At 38.5% G+C, this 18,672-nt stretch overlaps 1 protein-coding gene across 3 annotated transcripts in view; it reads right to left on the bottom strand.

The window, feature by feature from the left end:
• Window positions 1–18,672, bottom strand: part of COL18A1 (collagen type XVIII alpha 1 chain) — a 104,386-nt gene that overhangs the window by 12,661 nt on the left and 73,053 nt on the right. For 2 of the 3 annotated variants that reach the window (XM_070931536.1, XM_070931544.1), the window contains 16 exons: window positions 18,603–18,647; window positions 17,858–17,902; window positions 16,846–16,908; window positions 16,011–16,046; window positions 15,383–15,463; window positions 14,813–14,842; window positions 13,281–13,343; window positions 11,341–11,415; window positions 10,645–10,680; window positions 9,620–9,673; window positions 7,901–7,975; window positions 6,431–6,496; window positions 6,209–6,251; window positions 5,459–5,512; window positions 3,617–3,660; window positions 1,101–1,211 (listed from right to left, as the gene is read on the bottom strand). In XM_070931536.1, coding sequence (XP_070787637.1) covers window positions 1,101–1,211; window positions 3,617–3,660; window positions 5,459–5,512; window positions 6,209–6,251; window positions 6,431–6,496; window positions 7,901–7,975; window positions 9,620–9,673; window positions 10,645–10,680; window positions 11,341–11,415; window positions 13,281–13,343; window positions 14,813–14,842; window positions 15,383–15,463; window positions 16,011–16,046; window positions 16,846–16,908; window positions 17,858–17,902; window positions 18,603–18,647 — 921 coding nt within the window. The remainder of the gene's footprint in view (window positions 1–1,100; window positions 1,212–3,616; window positions 3,661–5,458; window positions 5,513–6,208; window positions 6,252–6,430; window positions 6,497–7,900; window positions 7,976–9,619; window positions 9,674–10,644; window positions 10,681–11,340; window positions 11,416–13,280; window positions 13,344–14,812; window positions 14,843–15,382; window positions 15,464–16,010; window positions 16,047–16,845; window positions 16,909–17,857; window positions 17,903–18,602; window positions 18,648–18,672) is intronic. The other variant, XM_070931554.1, reaches the window with a different exon arrangement.

Genomic DNA, 18,672 nt, shown 5'->3' with positions numbered 1-18,672 from the left:
ATTTCTAGTCCTGCATTCTCCACTAACTCTGTTTATTGCAAGCTGGCTGGGAAGTTTGCAATTGCAAACATATGATCACAAGATGCTGCAATGGTTGTAAATGTGTGCTGGTTGTGAAACTCCCAAATGGCCATCACATAACTGCAGGATATTGAGACAGTCATAAATGTGAGGACTAGTTGCAAAGCTGTTTTTTAAGTACCATTGCAACTTCAAATGGTTGCTATATGTGACCATTGCTAAGCAAGGACTGCCTGTGTCAGGTCCCATAGATCTCTATCAGGACCTTGCCATTCTGGTGGGAGGGTGGACGTTTGGGGGTTACGTTTGCATGGAATTTTCCTTTGTTCCTTTCTCTGCTTTGATGTACCTTTGGGAAGTTGGGAGTGGGGAAAGACTGTGCCTTGGGCTATCTGTTTTGTCTCAACTCCGGAGGAGCGAGATCATACTGACTGGGAACTGCCTCTTACCATCTTCACAACCTGAAACTCTCACATCTTCGCACCTTGCAATTGGCTCAAAATTGAACTGGACATTGGGAGGGGCCTCAAAGAAGTGGTTTAACTCAACACTTCAGCGCGGAAAAATCAGATTCTGCCTACACTCTCATTGTCTTCCAATAAAAGTTCCTTTTGAAATGCTGTTTGTTTCAAGAGTTTTGCTTTCTTGAGAAGGCTGGTGAGGCAGGACCTTACATCCCAATTTCCAAATGTGCCTCAACACTAATGTAAACTACCATGTCTTTACACTAGAGGACACTAGTTTTTGCTAAGAAGCAACACTGAAAAGCTTCTGCTCTTTGAGAGTTTAGTCTTTTTTCCTTTTCAAGACTACCTAGACCAGGGTTGTCAAACTCGTGGCCCATGGGCCAGATGCATCATGCACTGGCTACACCCACACCCGGTTTAGTGGAGGGGAAAAAAAGTCCTGATACGTCACGTGATGCCGCCGTGACGACATGAGTTTGACACCCCTGACATAGACACTTAAAACTGCTTCATACATGGTAACATTTTCATCCTCTGGAAAACTATCAAGGAATATGGCAGAAGAACATGCCATTTTATAAAGACGTTATTGCATGTTATGACAACTCTCACCGGAAGACCAGGATACCCTTGGGGACCAGGAAGTCCAGCAGCATTTGATCCACCACCTGATTCACCTTTTTCGCCTTTCATTCCAGGATCACCTTTGTCCCCTCTTTCTCCCTATGGAAAGAGAATTCATAAGCAAACATGCTACAATCATCAACTGAAATGCATCCACCTTTTTCTCTTGCTTGAGGCGGCAAAGGAACAAGTGAAACCTCCAAATGGGAATCACAAAGAAAAAGCAGAAATGAGACATAAGGACAAAATTTCTAATCCTGAACTAAAACACCACCTTGGTTACTATGCTCTATAAATGCAAGGCTGATTTAGGTGATGATATTTTTTTTTAATTTTTTTTTTTGTTCCTTTGAATCAGTTTCTGATTCTTGGTGACTGCCAGGACAACTCCCTGCAGTTTGCTTACCAAGATTTTGGAACTCCTACTTTTTCCTAGGGCTAAGAGAAACCAGCCAGCTTTGTACCTAAGGCTGAAACAGGTCATCCTGCTAGCTTTGTACCTAAGGCTGAAATAGAAGTCCCAGTTTCCCATTTCTAGCCTGTTGTCTTAATCACTAAAACAAACTGGCTCTTAAGAGAGGGTAATACATGCCCAATTGAAGACCAAACTCATTGGAGATAACTGTCAGACACCATTGCCTCTTCTGAATGGTTAAATTAGACATATTTCAGATGGTTAGGTTCAAAGCTTTTATGTTGTTATTCAGCAATAGAATCAGACAGTTCTGCTTAATAATAATCATTGCCAGAGTAGCAGCCAAGTAAAATGTCAAAAATAGCTCTTTTTTGCACTAAAGGTTTTTTATTTAATAAATGTATGTTTAATGGCATATTGCAACACACTTAATTTTGGTTCCCTAGAGACCTACATTATTGTACGAAAAAGCTTCTGTAGCCTGTAGGCTAATGAACTAGTTGCCATGACAGTTTGAGCTGGGAACTCCTAGTTAATGTTAAACTATATGAAGGCAAGCATATTAAATGTTTGTGCAATTTGTGAATCTGTCACTGAGAAGTCTGAGCGAATGAATGATTATTTAATTGTTTGGAGACTAACGTTCATCAATTTTGATTATGCATACCATTTATTTATTTATTTATTTATTTATTTATTTATTTATTTATTTATTTATTTATTATTGAATTTCTATACCGCCCTTTTCCCTGAGGACTCAGGGCGGTGTACAGCCAAAATTAAAAAACATGCAGGACAAATATTAAAAAACAATTAAAAGATATATAAATTTGGCCCAATTAAAACTCATTACCAATTAAAACGTTGATCACGGATAAACTATAAGTAAGCTATAAGTAACCAGAAATAACATACTAGCCATGCTGTTTGCAAAACCAGATAATCTGAGGCTCCTTGGTTTAAAAAGCTACATTTTAGATTAGATTAGATTAGATTAGATTAGATTAGATTAGATTAGATTAGATTAGATTAGATTAGATTAGATTAGATTAGATTAGAATTCTTTATTGGCCATGTGTGGTTGGACACACAAGGAATTTGTCTTTGGTGTATATGCTCTCAGTATACATAAGGAGAATAAAATACATTCATCGAGAATAAAAAGATACAACAATGAAAGTCAAGGTTGCTAATAAGATATCAAATTGTACTAGGAAACAAATAAAAACAATATAAATTGAAAGATACAAGCAACATGGTTATAGTAATAAGTGGGAAGAGATAGATACTAGTAAGGAAGAGTATCTATCTATTTTCAGCAATTTGTATCCTGAGGATATGGAAATCAACCCAATCCGAATAAAGTTGTGTGAAATTGGTTCACTGAATAGCCCACCATCCTCATCTGTACAGCAGCAGAACTTTAGCTCTTGCAAACCCACAGGGATCATCAATAACATTAGGGTTGGGCTTTCAGCCATGTTTAGTTGAATACAACTTCAATGATGTTGAAATGGAGAAGCAAGTACAATATTGAAAAAAAGCAAAGTTGGCTGGGCATTGAACCCAGGTCAACTGCTTGGAAGGCAGCTATGCTCACCATTATACCACCAATGGAGGTTGATACTTAAGGTAACTCACCGAAATATGCCTGCAGTGAAAATCCCATGCCTGCTTATATTATTATCCAGTCCCTAATAAACACATGCTGGGCAAAATGGATTTGCCATCTTTGCTCTGAAGTCCAGTGTATCGATTACCCCAGCAATCTTCCTGGGATAAAGAAACCCGGCTTCTTTATAAACCCACACTTCATCCCAGGGGTGTAATCCAGCAGGTTCTGACAGGTTCTGGAGAACCGGTAGCGGAAATTTTAAGTAGTTCGGAGAACCGGCAAATACCACCTCTGGCTGGCCCCAGAGTGGGATGGGAATGGAGATTTTGCAGTATTCTTCCCCTGGAGTGGGGTGGGAATGGAGATTTTGCAGTATCCTTCCCCTGCCACGCCCACCAAGCCATGCCCACAGAACCGGTAGTAAAAAAAAATTTGGATTTCACCACTGCTTCATCCCAAGTGAAGGCTACTTACCCTGAAGGTGGAGCTGAATCTGCTGAGGTCATAAGGGAACTGGCCTGGTGGAGAAGAAAAGGAAATTGAGAATTCAGTTGTCCTCCTGGCAAAGCATGAACTATGCTGAGAAACTTGCTTCCTTTCTCCTCTCTTTTACAATAAACTTTCAAGGCACTGCCAAACCACTCAGGATTATATGAAACAAATATTTATATTTACTGAATGGACATTTTGGAACTCACTTTCCAATAACCATGGCTCTTTCTGAATAAATACAAGGAGGGCTGAAGTGAGAGGCATGTAACAGTTTCTGACATAGAGCGGAGAGCTGAGTTTTATGGGAGAAAAGCAGATTCCAAAATCTTTTAGTTCATTTTAATGATAGTGGGAGGAAATAAATATAGAAGACCGACACCCAGAGAGAAAGACAAATAACTATCAGCATTTTTTCCCCCAGAAAACAAAGAGAATGTGCCTGAAGACAAGGGAATTTGATGCTTAAAGCAAAGCATGTAAAAGCTGGTTTCTCAGAATCAATGTGTTTGCTATTTTTGCAGACTATTTTAAGCTTGCTTTTTTCACTAGTTTCACATCGTGAATTCTAGGGAACATTTGATAGGCAATATAGTTACACCTGCATCATCTGCAAATGTTCATCATCCTCAAATTTGTATTCAAAAAGTCAGCACATATATACTCTAAGAGAATGAAGATGGATTCAGTTGAAGGTTGGCTTCCTTGTTTAAGAGATAGGCCATGCCATAATCCTGGTTTTGCATTGGTTTTTGACATCTCTGTTTAAAGGAACTGAGGCAACAGAGCTGGAGAGTCTTCCAATGCAAATAATAGGCCTAGAAGATGTATTCCAGGCTTAAGTTTTTTTTATTATCATTATTATTCTGAGGGTCTGAAGAGATAACCATATAGGAAGGATCATCAGAATGTTGTGTATAATTGTTTGTTTGTTTATTGGATTTGTTAAAGCTCTCCAATTCCAGTAAGACACTGGGCAGTATATAATAGGTTATCAAGACAGCAAGACATAGGAAGCAAATCAAAGGAAAATGAACTCATACAACAATAATCTGCTGCAAAGCAAGAACTCATCTGGGTCACTCACAAACCAGCCCACCCTGAGGTCAAAGCATGCCACATTTTCAAAGTTCCCTACAGGTTTTGGAATATTGGGGCCTTGGAAGAAGATTCCTCCAAATAGGTCAAACAAATGAAGGATACCATAATGAGCATCTCTTCTACCTTCAGTGACATGAGCCATGGCGAGTCTTTTTTTCCATACACCATATTCAAATTTTATTTTAATGAACTGATTTGTGGGAAGGTTCTGTTATTCCCGAATTTCAAACGTTTCATTAGTTTATCAAAATATAAAATACAAACAAAAATGAAAATAATGGAAAAGTACAGGAGGAAAAAGGGAGGAGGAAAAAGTATAGGGGAAAAGGGAGAAAAGAAAGAAAAGCATTGACTTCCAACTCTTTTTAGCATGGTAGAATAAGGTAATAACATACAGTATAGTCCCAACTTTTACATAATCATATATATTAACCATTACTATAACAACAAACCTATCTAATCAACAAAACCTAAAGTCAAAGTTTCATTTTTTGACACCACAAGCACAAAGTCCAGAAATGATTTCCAAGCGGAAACAAAGTTAGCCGTGCCCTTTGATTAAAGCAGTCAATTTAGCCATCTCTCCTAACTCCATCAGCTTTTGCAATCAGTCGCCCATTGTGGAAATCAAGGTATTTTTCGGCTTTTGTATGATTCATGACAAGTCTTGATATGAGCTGAAGGAAATGAGAAATTAAATAGGCATCATATTTTAGGGAATCTTACCTGGTGGCCCTGGAAGACCCTGTTCACCTTTTTCTCCCTTCTGACCATGGTAGCCTGAAATAGAAACTGGCATAAAGCTTGGCACCCCAAGAACTAGTGAGAAAGCATCGCATTCCAAACCCAAGTGAAATCTAACACAAAACCAAATGTTCAGAAACTGTTCATTTAAACAGCCCTGTAGACATAAGCTTAAATTGTGGCTTCCTTTAAAACAAAATTATTTTAAAACCTTTAGGAGAAGAACAATGCAAAGATTCTAATACAAAAACTAATAGATGGGGGGAAAGTTAAATTGTTATAATGGCAACTCAAGACATTCCAAAGGAGAAGGAAAAAATATATTATGTTTCTATCACAGTATTTCCCACTTGGGTTCCTCCCAAATGTTTTGAATCACATCTTCCATCAGTCTCAGCCAACGTGGCCCATATGCAGGATTAGTGGAAAAATGAATCCAACCCATCTGGCAAAATCCAAGCTGGAGAGAGGATGTTCTATTGCAGTGTTTTTCAAGCTTGGCCACTTTATGACGGGCGGATTTCAACTCCCAGAATTCCCCAGCCAGCACTGCTGGCTGGGGAATTCTGGGAGTTGAAGTCCATACGTCTTAAAGTGGCCAAAGTTGAAAAACACTGCTCTATTGCAACTACCCCCCAGTTCAAGGGTAAAACATGGGCGAGAACCACCATGGTTGTAGGCCTTCTTGAATCCACCTCCCACTTCCTTTATCCAGATCTACCACTTTCTTACCAGGCAATCCTGGAGGTCCTGGAGGGCCCAAGTCACTAAATGCCTGAAATAATAATAATAATAATAATAATAATAATAATAATAATAATAATAATAATAATAATAATAATTTCTATCAAAGCGTATGGCTATAAAGAGAATTAGGCATTCTATTTCCTGTCCTAAAATAATATATCCCCTGAGTTCCCCGGAAAGTGGAGATGTATTTTAGCTATTACTCACATTATTCTCGTAAACAGGTACAGGACTGCCTGGGGGGCCTGGAGGCCCTGGGGGGCCAGGAGGACCCTAGGGGAAAAAGAATATAAAACATGACATTCATTACATTTAATAGGGTGAAATATTAAACAAAGGACTGAGGGAATGCAATACATCAGCAGCCACTCAACTCTACCTAAACACAATAGAAAGAAATGGGAAATATCATCGCCAGCGAAATCTTGTTCCAGCTTTATCGTTAGCAGCATAGGCAACGATGAAAACATACAAGTTTGTGTATCATTCCATCAGTCATAGATTTAAAAATAATGTAAAATTGCAGCCTGCAGCTTTGCAAAGAATACAGCAATATATCCCCTTTCATTAGTCTGCACTAGCAGATGGCTGCTTACTCAGTGTATTTGAGAAATCTGTGGGGATTCATATCACTTTTCTTGGAATCCAGGAAAACTCCCCTGGATTAGAACATGGGAACCCACAAGTGGAGTCATTGCTACTTTTCTTCCCGATTATGTGCTGCTTCCCATTGCTTAGATCTTAGGCAACCAAAGGGGAGAGCAGACCCAAGTTCAGAGCAAAATATATTCTCAATGAAGTTGTACTTCTGTAGTAGAGGGACTTAACTGTCAAAAAGCTTGGCCAAACATTGAGCAACTATCTATGCTGGATCAAAGTAACTGAAGGTTAAATTTGATGATGTTGTAACTTCACCTTTTTCTCCTTTTTTTCCTTTTCTTTCAATAATAGAGCCTGAGAAGCTTCACTAAATACTGGCTGAACAGAGACAGCATCGCTGGCCACCATCCTTCAGCCTAAGGTGCAATATAATTATGTCCCTTTAAGTCAGGCTTGACTCTGGTAACCGGTTGGCTATGTCTCTACAGGTTTATTGGCAAGATTTTTGAAAATTATTTGCCATTGCCTCACTGGTGAAATGCACTTACCTTCGCTACCGGTTCAGGAGTGTGAGTGCGGATGCCTCTTCTGCGCATGCACAGAGGGTCATAAATGGGACGTAATGATGTCCCGGCGGGTGGGTGGAGCCTCCCGCCACCTCCGCTACTGGTTTGCGCGAGCCGGATAGATCCGGCTGGATTGCCTCCTTCCTAGAGCTAAAAATGAGGGGCTGGACTGAGGCCACCTAGCTAGCCTAGTGTCTAAGTTGGGACTAGAACTCAAGATCTCTTGATTTCTAGCCTGGTGCCTTAGCCACTACACCAAATTCCAACTTCTTGGAATTGTATTCAAATGGTTTTAAATGGGACAGACAAATTGCAATATATAAGCTGCATATTTGAATGCCAACTGCTAGAGAGGAACAATGGCAAACAGCTTTCATTGGACAGCCTGCATTTCTGAGTTTCCTGAATAAACCTGGTAAGCCACTGTGGTACACAGAAAGCTACTGGAGGGACCCCTGGTCTGATGCAGCACATCTATTCTTTTCTTATCGTTCAAAAATTGCTTACTTACCCTTAAGCCCAGCGCTCCGCTTAAGTCTGCTGGGTCACCTTTTTCTCCTTTCAATCCGTTCATACCAGGCCGGCCCTGAAAGGATCAACAAATCAATGGAATTGCCTTCAAAAGATGGTGAGGACTAGCTGGATAAAATGCAATGAAATATCCACGGAAAGAATAATTGGATTTATTTATTTAATAAAACAGAACAGAGAAGAAAAAAGAAGGAAAGAAAAAAGAGGGAAAAAATAACAAAACATTATCTCTATCTATCTCTACTTCATTTATATATCTACATCTGGGCTTATACATGCATATGCAGCTAATCTTTCAACATCAGAAAGGTAGCTGTAAGGATGACTTATTCAGTAGATTGAAGATCTTATGTCACTTACAATTTATGAACGAGCCACATACAGTCTTAGATTATAAAAGGCTAAATATAATGAAATATGGTCTTTTTATACTAAAACATTTGCATAATCTTTCAACTACATTTATAGTGAAACAAAACAATCAAAATAAAACACCCAGAATTTAAACTGTACAAACTGGTACATAAATTAATTACATTCTGTTTCAAGGATGACAGAAATGACATAATGTGAGGAGGGAAGTCATGTACCAACAACTCAGCCACCATCATCTTTCCTGCTTCTAATGGGTGCAGAGCAAAAAAGTGGAGAGAAGAAAGAAGTTATGGCTGTGCAGTTATTTGTGAATAATTTGTGAAGACCATTCTTGTGTCTAAAAAAAACTCATGAGGGAGAGCCATTATGCTACAATTTGTCTTGAATGGGTGGATAAGCTAAAGAAGGATAGCCAAAAAGCGTGAAGGACACTTTTGGCCCTGGAGAGATGCTCATGGATGATTCTGGCTGGTGCCTTGTGTGACAGCTGCTCTCCTTCCTTAGTGTTGTTTTGACTCTGCCAGAGAATCTAGCTAAAGTGCAAAATACACACTGGAGAGTCATTCCAACAGCAGCTGCAGAAGTGCCATGTAAGTCAAATTGTGGGCTAGTGGGATTATTTTGTTGAGCAGCTGGATCCTAAAAGAAAGGGCGCCACTGTAGTGAGATAGCCATGTGCTCATAAGGAAGATAGAAAAATACCATGAAGTTGACATAGCTGTATCTGTATGGAGCCAGAATTCTGCTTTCGATAGGAATAGCTAAGAAAACTCATGAGTTCTAATGGTCAGTTTTGATATTAATAAGGATTCAGGAGATGGTTCACTCATTATTGTCAGTGAATTGATTCACCAGTCTACCAGTTCACAGAAAAGCAATAAAAATACAATGAAGAAGACTTTATCCTAATGACTTTAGAATATATTGGTTGTAAAAGGACAATAGTTCAGTTGCTAGATTCTTGAAACTCCCGGCCTTTCCTCTTTATAAATCTTGCTAAGGAGGCTATGAGAAAAGTGGTTGGAAAAGGAGTTACTTTAGTTTGCAGATACTACAGAGTGTGGCATGGGTATTTATTTCCTGGAGCAGTTGCCTGCAGAACATTATGGGTCTGCATTCCTTTTTTTACTGATTCATTGTTCATTTTCAAGAAAATATACATAATTTTAATTTCTGCCACTTCTTTAATTCCAGTCAAATACGGGACGATGAGTTGAGAGTTTATTGTATATATATTGTATATCTCAGAAAGGGACTAAAATGGAGTGATGGGCTGCATATAAATTAAATAAATAACTAGATAGATAAATATCAAAATTCTTACAGGTCTTCCAGGAAAGCCAAGTTCTCCCTTCCGTCCATATCGCCCAGGTGGCCCCTAAAAGAAAGCAAAATGGAAAACTCTATTTAAAAAGATAGAAAGAGATGGTTAAATGGAAAGACCCAGAATCACTGCAATGATACTATATTTATACTACAGGATTCATAAACCCAGAAAGAAGCCGGAGGGCTGTGTCACTGCTCATTCCAACAGAAAATTTTTGCACGAGTGCTGGCAAAATCAAGGTCAAAATGCAGCGACTGGACAAAAAAATAGTACTAAGGCTCCTGGGGAAATTATAGAGGTCAAGGAAATGCCCAGATTTGGATATATTAGAGCAGTGTTTCTCTGCCTTGGTGACTATAAGATATGTGGACTTCAACAAAATGGCTGAGGAATTCTGGGAGTTGAAATCCATACATCTTAAAGTTGCCAAGGTTAGGGAAAACCTGTATTAGAGAAAACCCTAATATTGCCCTCTGCCTCACAAAAAGCCCAATGAGAGCATGCTGCACAATCATGAAAAAAACTAAGCATCCATATAAAAATTAACACAGGACATAGGACAGAAATGGCTATCCTGGGCAGGTTTCAGTCACTTTGAGGTGAGGAGGACTACAATATTTTGTTGCAGATTTTTTAATCTGTAAAATTTCTTAATTGCACCTACAAAAATAAAGAGAAAGGGTGCAGCACAGTGGTGGGTTGCTCCCGGTTCGGTCCGGTTCTATAGAACCGGTAGTAAAACTGGTGGAGGCTCCACCCACCCGCCACGATGTCATCATGGGTGATCTGCGCATGCGCAGAAGCGAGCGCGTGCTCCCACTACAAACCAGTAGGAAAGGTAACTGGAACCCACCCCTGGTGAAGCAGTATTTAAACCACAATCAGGGACAACAAATACAATGATGAGAATAATCTTTAAAGTTTCATTAGTCCAAAAAAAATGAAGTAATAACTATCGTGAAGAGTGCTTAATTTTGAAATTAATTCCTTGCATAAAAGCAAAGATACCATTTATAACTTACTCCAGGTCCCATAGGTCCACTTGGGCCTGGTTCACCCTGTAAATAAAAAAGATATACGGTCAGAAAGGCACATCGTTTTGGGAACAGTTCCCCCTAACTAGACACCTCTCTATGGAACTTCCTCTTTCAGCATCGCCTAATTACCACAGAATTACAAGAACTGAAGTTTAGCAAAATCTGTAAATAACTTCGAATAGGAAGATAGATTTAAAGAATCCTAAAGCCAATGGAGGTTTTATGTCAGAAGCTGGGTTAGGGACCCTCTTTCCTTTCTCCCTCTTACAAGGAAGTCCTTCTTTACTATGTGAGAAGCAGATCCTTTAGTAACATTGAACCGAGGTGGCGCAGTGGTTAGAGTGCAGTGCTGCAGCTGACTGCTAGTTCAGCAGATCAGCGGATCAAATCTCACTGGCTCAAGATCGACTTAGCCTTCCATCCTTCCAAGGTGGGTAAAATGAGGACCCAGATTGTTGGAGGCAATATGCTATTTAGTATACTGTCTTTGGTGTAAGCCGCCCAAAGTCCTCGGAGAGTGGGCGGCATAGAAATATGATAAATAAATAAATAAATAAATAAATAAATAAATAAATAAATAAATAAATAAATAAATAAATAAATAGTATCTTGCTGCACAAAAGCAATAGTAATTGGGAAACATTTTTCAAATGTAAGCAAAAAAAAAAAAAAAAGCTATACCTTTTCTCCTTTTGCTTCAGCTGCAAGGATTGTTCCATCAGGCCTAGTTACAACTCCTGGCTCTCCTTTTTCACCCTGTCCAGGGGGCAAAACACAAGAAGGATACAGTGGTTTATATCATTTTCAGAGCAGATGCAGCTCATATTATAAACTAAGGTGACCAACTTTTTTACGATGAGGAGGAGGACACAAGTAAATTGAAGAAAAAAAATAATAAATAAAAGAAACATTTTATTCAATGCAACAATGAACAAAGCGTGCGTGTGTGCCATGTCGTGTTTTGGTAAGAAGTAAACAAAGCCACTTGCGCGCAGCGCACTCTCTCAAAACAATTCTGTGCAGACCGCATGCGTCTCATAATCGAGTCTCACCGCACTGTACCGAGCCTTGACGAATTGTCATGTCAAATACAAATTCGTCACATCACACGCAACGGATCGGATCGGCATCGATCGAATACGGAGATTTACAGATTAATCTTCAAATATTGAAAAGGAGGACATGTAGGAGGACACTTTTCGAGAGACGACAGAACTTACAAAAGAAGGACGATTGGTCACATTATATAAACATCTCTTTAGTACAATGCAATCATTTTATTAAAGCAAGGAGAAATTAAACTGGATTCCAAAGTACCCAAATGATACTTTTGCACTTAGGTCCAAGGCATATATACTCCCATTCCTGACACAAATTAAGTACTGACTGCAGTTATTATCCTGAACCTAAATAAATAATTATCCCAACTCTCAATTTTTAAAATAAATTATTCAGTAAGCAAGTTGCACGTACTGTAAAAGCTGCAATACAGAAGTGTATTTTGGCTAAAAACTACTATAGTTTTTACTTCTGACTGTGTTAAGGTCATCGTGCTGCGACATGGTCAGTACAATTTGTACAAGGGAACGTAATATCTAACTAAACCAATCTTAAATATGGTCTTTCCTAAAGTATTTGCACATTATGTATATCTTTCCTGTAAATTTCTACAATGGAAATAACACATGAATATGGCAATGTTAGGTAACATTGCAATAAAATGTTTTTTTTTCCTACCGTTGATCACATAAGTAAGAGATATTGCTCATTTAACAAAGGAAAAAATAAAATACCCTACAAAAGACATTTTAAATAGGGGAAATTGACTAGTAGCAATAGCCATTTAATCAGTTATTTTCAGTGATACTCTTCTTGTTTTCCAGAAATTCAATGTAATTTTACCAGAACATCATCAAATCCAATTTCTCCTGTTTCATTTTCCATTTAGCTTTTCCACAAATTCCAACCAATGAAACTGCTTGCTAATACCGTGTTTCCCAGTCATGAAATCCAATTTTTTTTTACTACCAGTTCTGTGGGCGTGGCTTGGTGGCTGTAGCAGGGGAAGGATACTGCAAAATCTCCATTCCCACCCCACTCCTGGGGGAAGGATATTGCAAAGTCTCCATTCCCACCCAACTCGGGGGCCAGCCAGAGGTGGTATTTGCCGGTTCTTTGAACTACACAAAATTTTTGCTACCAGTTCTCCGAACTGCTCAAAATTTCCACTACCAGGTCTCCAGAACCTGCCAGAACCTGCTGGATTTCACCCCTGGTGTTTTCCCAAAAATAAGATCCTGTCTTATATTTTTTTGAACCCTGAACTAAGTGCTTGGCCTTATTGCCATGCGCTCAAAAAGCCTGACTGGGCTTATTATCCTGGGATGTCTTATTTTGGGGAAAACAGGGTATTATTCTAACTTAAGGAAGACTTTAGGAAAAGCTTAATTTGAGGGTGAAAATGAGCCAGTGATGGCACTTCTGATGATTGAAACAGAGTTGGAGATATAACAATTGTAAAATTAGAAGCAAACAAAATAAGAGAAAAGAGACAATTTTCCACTACGATGATGATTTTGTAACCAAGATTTCTTTTTTAAAAGTACTTTATACAATCTTACCTTTAGTCCAGGATAGCCTTGTAAACCTGGAGTTCCTGAGTCACCTTTTGGTCCCTTTGGTCCCTAAAGAGGAAGGTACACATTTTATGTCATCAAGTCTCATGTCCGATTCTTTCATGGGCTAATGGAGCAATTTTATTTTTGAGCACTTTTACTAACTGCATATGCTTCTCCTATGGTACATTAAAGCATGTAGTAAGCCAATAGGCCCTTATTTCCTTCATTAACCTACTTGGAAATAGAACCTGCTGAAGAAATATTGCCCTGAATATCCTAGTTTCCTGAATATTTATTGTTAAAATGTTTCTTTCTTGGAGTTTGTAAACAGTTTGGCTTGGCTGTCTCAGAGCATAGAATGCTAACTTGTATTCTCTTCCTGTAGAAGGTGATCGATTGACTGACAGACAGACAGACAGATAATGAAGTTTTCCAGGTACAAATTTTAATACCTTATAAAGGACAAGAAAAATTAATACAGGGAGAGGGGAGGGAATGGGAGGGGAGGGGAGGGGAGGGGCGGGGAGGGGCGGGGAGGGGAGGGGAGAGGAGAGGAGAGGAGAGGAGAAGAGAAGAGAAGAGAAGAGAAGAGAAGAGAAGAGAAGAGAAGAGAAGAGAAGAGAAGAGAAGAGAAGAGAAGAGAAGAGAAGAGAAGAGAAGAGAAGCTTTAGGGTCAAAAGAAAGCTCAGAAATATTTCTGTGGCCTGAAAAATATGACTCTCTCAGCTCCTCACACAGAGGAGCACCCAGATAATTTTAATAGTCCTGCAAATTAAAGTTGCCTTTAACATGCTGAAAAGAGAAAGAAGACATGTTTACAATCCCCCAACAACACATACTACCTTGTTTGGTTTGATTTCACTACATGCCCAATTCTTACCTGTCTAATTCTTGACCACTACATAACAGCTTTCCCTCATTGCCAAGATTCAAGAACTGCTATTTTTCATCAGAATGGAAGATCCTCCCTAATTATAAGAGCACTTCAAGGGTAAGAGCAGTTTCAGAAGCTTGGAATTACATTATGTGGGATGCCAGTTGTCTGTAGCACCACTTCATAATCCACATGTTTGTTCTGAAGAGACCTCAGACAGTCCCTTTCCAGAACAGAATAGAACTGCTGCAAAATATGCAACAGAACTCTCTAGAATGCCTTCAGGAGAAATCTAAGTAGAGCGAACCCTTTCAGAGTGGGCAAGTAGATAAGACCTTCAAAGAAAAACAACTTCAGATCACAGATTTCATGCATATTGCTCCTCAACCACCTCCAGGACACTGACCACTCATGCCATGATGTCCCAAAGGAAAAACTGAGGAAATTTAGTCCTACTTCTTGAGAATTACTGTATATTGAGAAAAGATTGTCATAACTTTAATCTTAATAATAAAAGTTCAGATAAGGACCAGATTTACCTAGGAAAAGCTAAAGTTTATACTGCTGCAGGCAATCTAATCCTATTTTAGGCACCTAGCAACAAAAACTAAATGTTTCTAAAGCTGGAAGCAATATTTATAAAGCCTTCCCTTCTACTTACCTCTAGGCCTGGCAAAACAGGCACAGTTTTCTAAAAATAATAAAACCATTTGTTAAACATGAGATCACGACTGCTTTTTCTTAGATTGCTCAGCAAAACATTTAAAGAGAGCAGTTAAGCACCATAAAATGCTAATGAACACACTTAAATCTGCATTTGCATTGTATGCTTTGTATCTGCATATAATTGTGTTTTCAAATACTTCTATTCGGCATATGCCTGAAAACTCAGAAATTCAGGATTTAGATTTTTAAAAAACCACAACCCAAAGTATCTTCATTCTAGATGTCCAGCTATACAATAGCAATAATTGTATAGTAGTATCTTTATGGTTATAGCATTTTTTCTCAACCATAACAACTTTAAGATGTGTGGACTTCAACTCCTAGAATTCTGGGAATTAAAGCTCACACATGTTAGTTTCGAAGGTTGAGGAACATTGGGTTAAACAAAAAATACTTAATATTTAGAATTAAAGTACTGTAATTTCTGGAGCACCATTCCCTCGCAGATAACATTATTCCGGAAGAGTAACAAAAAATAGTTAGTAAAAGGTACAAATATTCTTACATCTTCACTAGACAGGTACACGGCTTGTCCTGGAGGACCAGGAGGGCCAGGAAGTCCTATTCCATCTTGACCTTTTTCACCCTTAAAAAAAGAAAGAAAAAGTTTTGACATATGTTCTGCTCAAATTCTATTCCTGCATCATTTAGAAAAAATATTAGCAAATTTCAGATTTCTAATGTGCGTTTTGGAGGAACAATTTTTTTTTGCATATTTAAAATAAAAATTCTCCATCCACATCTCTTAATGCCAAATTCAGTTCTGCAGAAGTTGCTGTTATTTGGGGCATTCAAAAATGGAGCCATTTTAATGCTAGTCATTCATTCTCCTGCCTAGCCAACAGTTCTCTCAGTCTTCTCTAAGAGCTATGTACAGATAATCCTCCTCATGCTTTATAATGGCAACTAGATCAATGAAGATATTGATTCCACACATATTTCAGCAATAGGTGAATTGGGGGTATTTGTTAGATGTCATAGGTATCATCAACTGAAAGTTTTGAAAAGTGTAGTTTAAAACAAAATAAATTGTAATGTTCTTCAGACTCCAACAAAATTCCTCAGGGAAAATATCCAAATGTTATTACATAACACACAAACATAATTTCTTCTCAAATCTAGATGGTACTCACTTTAGACCCTGGGCTTCCTTCTTCACCCTTTTGTCCCTGAAATAGGGAGAAAAAGACATTTTCAGGAAAGAAGGCAATTTCATACAATGGACAACAATGGGATTGCTGCAAATGATAGTGACTGTGGTCTAGCATATGGAGGTCTGAACTAAGATCCAGAGAATGTGATATGACTAAAAGATCACTTTTGATTCATTTGTTTGACTTCTGCTTTACTACCTTCATTTCATTTGGTCTATTAAAGTATCTGAAATGAGAAGAGAGGGCTGTTGATGCTGGGAAAGATTTAAGGTAAAAGAAGGGGATGGCAGAGTAGGAGATACTTAGATAGTGTCATTGATGCAATGAACATGAATTTGGGAAAATTCTGGGAGACAGTGGAGGACAGTGGGGCACGCTATGGTCCATGGAGTCACAAAAAGTCAGACACAACTGAGAAACGGAACAACTCCTCAGCCTATTCTGCTTTTATAAATGATCTCTCCCATTAATGAATAGAGCCTACTTATATGAATTAAAAGCTGTAAACAATCACCACCATTACAACAAATATTTGAAGTATGTTTGGTCACTTACAGATATTGAAGAAATATCCCTGTCTCTTTAAATTAACCAAATAGAAACAGACACCATACATGTTCATTATAAGGAATCAAAGTCCATTTTCAGCAGCAGTCCTGCTACTTGATGCTTTCTGGAGAACTTCGTATACAGGTTATTTATATCATAATCTGCTGGGTCCGAGGGCTAGAAGCTTTCAAAGCAGTAATTCTAATAATTCCTAAAATCATAGGGAATTGGAAGGAGTAGTACTTGGACTGAATGCCCTACTCACTTGTGGTCCTGGGAAACCTTCTAATCCAGGGCGACCATCTAATCCTGGCAAGCCAGGATATCCCTGTGGGAAGGGGGAAAAAGTCCTGGTTGTCATCACAAATATAATTCAACAATTCAACTCCCATTAAAATATATTTAAGGCTATGCATGCTTCAAAAATGATTAAGTGCTTCAGACTTCATGAAAGCACATGGCCTGTAATGTATGGATAACATTGGAGGATGAGGGGAAAAGATGCTGCCTACGAAACCACCAGACATTTGAAGGAGGAGCCCCCAATAAATTAATAGTCGGAGAAAGAAACTTAAGAAGGACCAAATGAACCAAGCAGTTAAAAATGACAGCGGGAAGTCTGTACTTCTAGACTTCCAAAATTCAGTTAATGGAGCTTTATAGTAAAGTAGAATTAGTTTATTTAGTTGTGTTTCCTGTCAGGTTTTCCTGGGAGAGCTAACATGGCTTCACTCCTATCAATTTAAAGCAGCCTGATTTATTTCAGGCTTCCATATGAGCATGAAAAAATGTTATGAATAGATTCAGCATCATCAGCCATGGTATCCTTCAAGAGTGGCTTCAGGGTGGCCCCTGTTCTGAAGTTGTTCTTTTTTTGTGGCTGGTTCTGGTGAGTGTTGGAAGGGGGTGGGGAGAGTCTATCCCAGACTCCTGTAATGTACTGTATCTTAAGGTTCATGTCTCTCACTGCTCCTCCTAAATATCTACATGAACTAATTGCAGTATCATCAGTATGATGATGACAACCAATTGTGCAATCTATCCCAGGCCAGGCTGGCAATGACATTCATGTGATGACCCGATATCTGGAGGATGTGAAAGTCTGGATGTGAAGGAACAGGCTTCAACTGAACTCTAGCAAAATAGAATGGCTTTGGAATTTTGTATCCATATTATAATCCATATTATAATATTCAATATTCTATTCTATTCTTATATTATGTTCAGAAGGAAGATAAATGTAATTTTAAAAATCAAACGTCTTGACATGAACTTACCTTTTCGCCTGGCAAGCCCGGGAGACCAATGATGCCCTCATCTCCCTAGAGTTAAAAAAAAAAGACTGATATATGGACTGTTTTTTTTTTTTTACAAATATTACTTAATATGCACATGAATATCATTTTTTGTGGGGGACACATGAATCAAAGTGGCAATGTGTCACAGGATTTAAATAAAACACAGAAAGATAAGCCATTTGCATTGTCTACCTATCTTGCTTTTGGACTGTGGGAACAACAAATATCCAACAGATATTCCTGACTTATGGTCAAAACACAGAACACCATGTATCATAAACAGTTAAATCTAATAATAAGGAACTTCCCCATAACTCCTCTATCAATTACTTGTGCAAAATCCTGGGCAAGATCAATTACTTGTGCAAGATATAAATATGTATTGGTGCAGTTTCTGAATATAACAGCACAATCAGCAATTCTGCATCAGCTCTGTAGACCTTATTTATTTCAAAGTGAATTTGAATAAGCTAATGAAAAAAATTACATTAAGGTGTATTCTAAGGACTGGAAACTTTTTAGAATCAGTGGGTATTAGAAGGCTTGGGAGAGCAGCTTATGGACACTCTGACAGAATGGGCTGTAGCCATGATCATGGACACTCATAAAATGCCCCTTATCATTTGCAGAGACAATTTCAAATTAAAATAGACAAAGCCACCCTGCTAAACTATCTATATTTCAGGTAATGAAACAAAAGCATCCAACATTTTAAAATCCAGACCTTGGGTCCTGGAGGACCTGGAAGTCCTGGGAGTCCTGGAAGCCCCTGCAAACAGAAAGAAGTTACAGCT

Source organism: Pituophis catenifer, unplaced genomic scaffold, assembly GCF_029215685.1.
Source record: "Pituophis catenifer annectens isolate HBS135680 unplaced genomic scaffold, rPitCat1.0.hap2 SCAF_1, whole genome shotgun sequence".
In the NCBI taxonomy this organism is placed as follows: domain Eukaryota; kingdom Metazoa; phylum Chordata; class Lepidosauria; order Squamata; family Colubridae; genus Pituophis; species Pituophis catenifer.
Note: the sequence above shows the minus strand (reverse complement) of the source record. Positions and strands in the feature narration are given on the sequence as shown.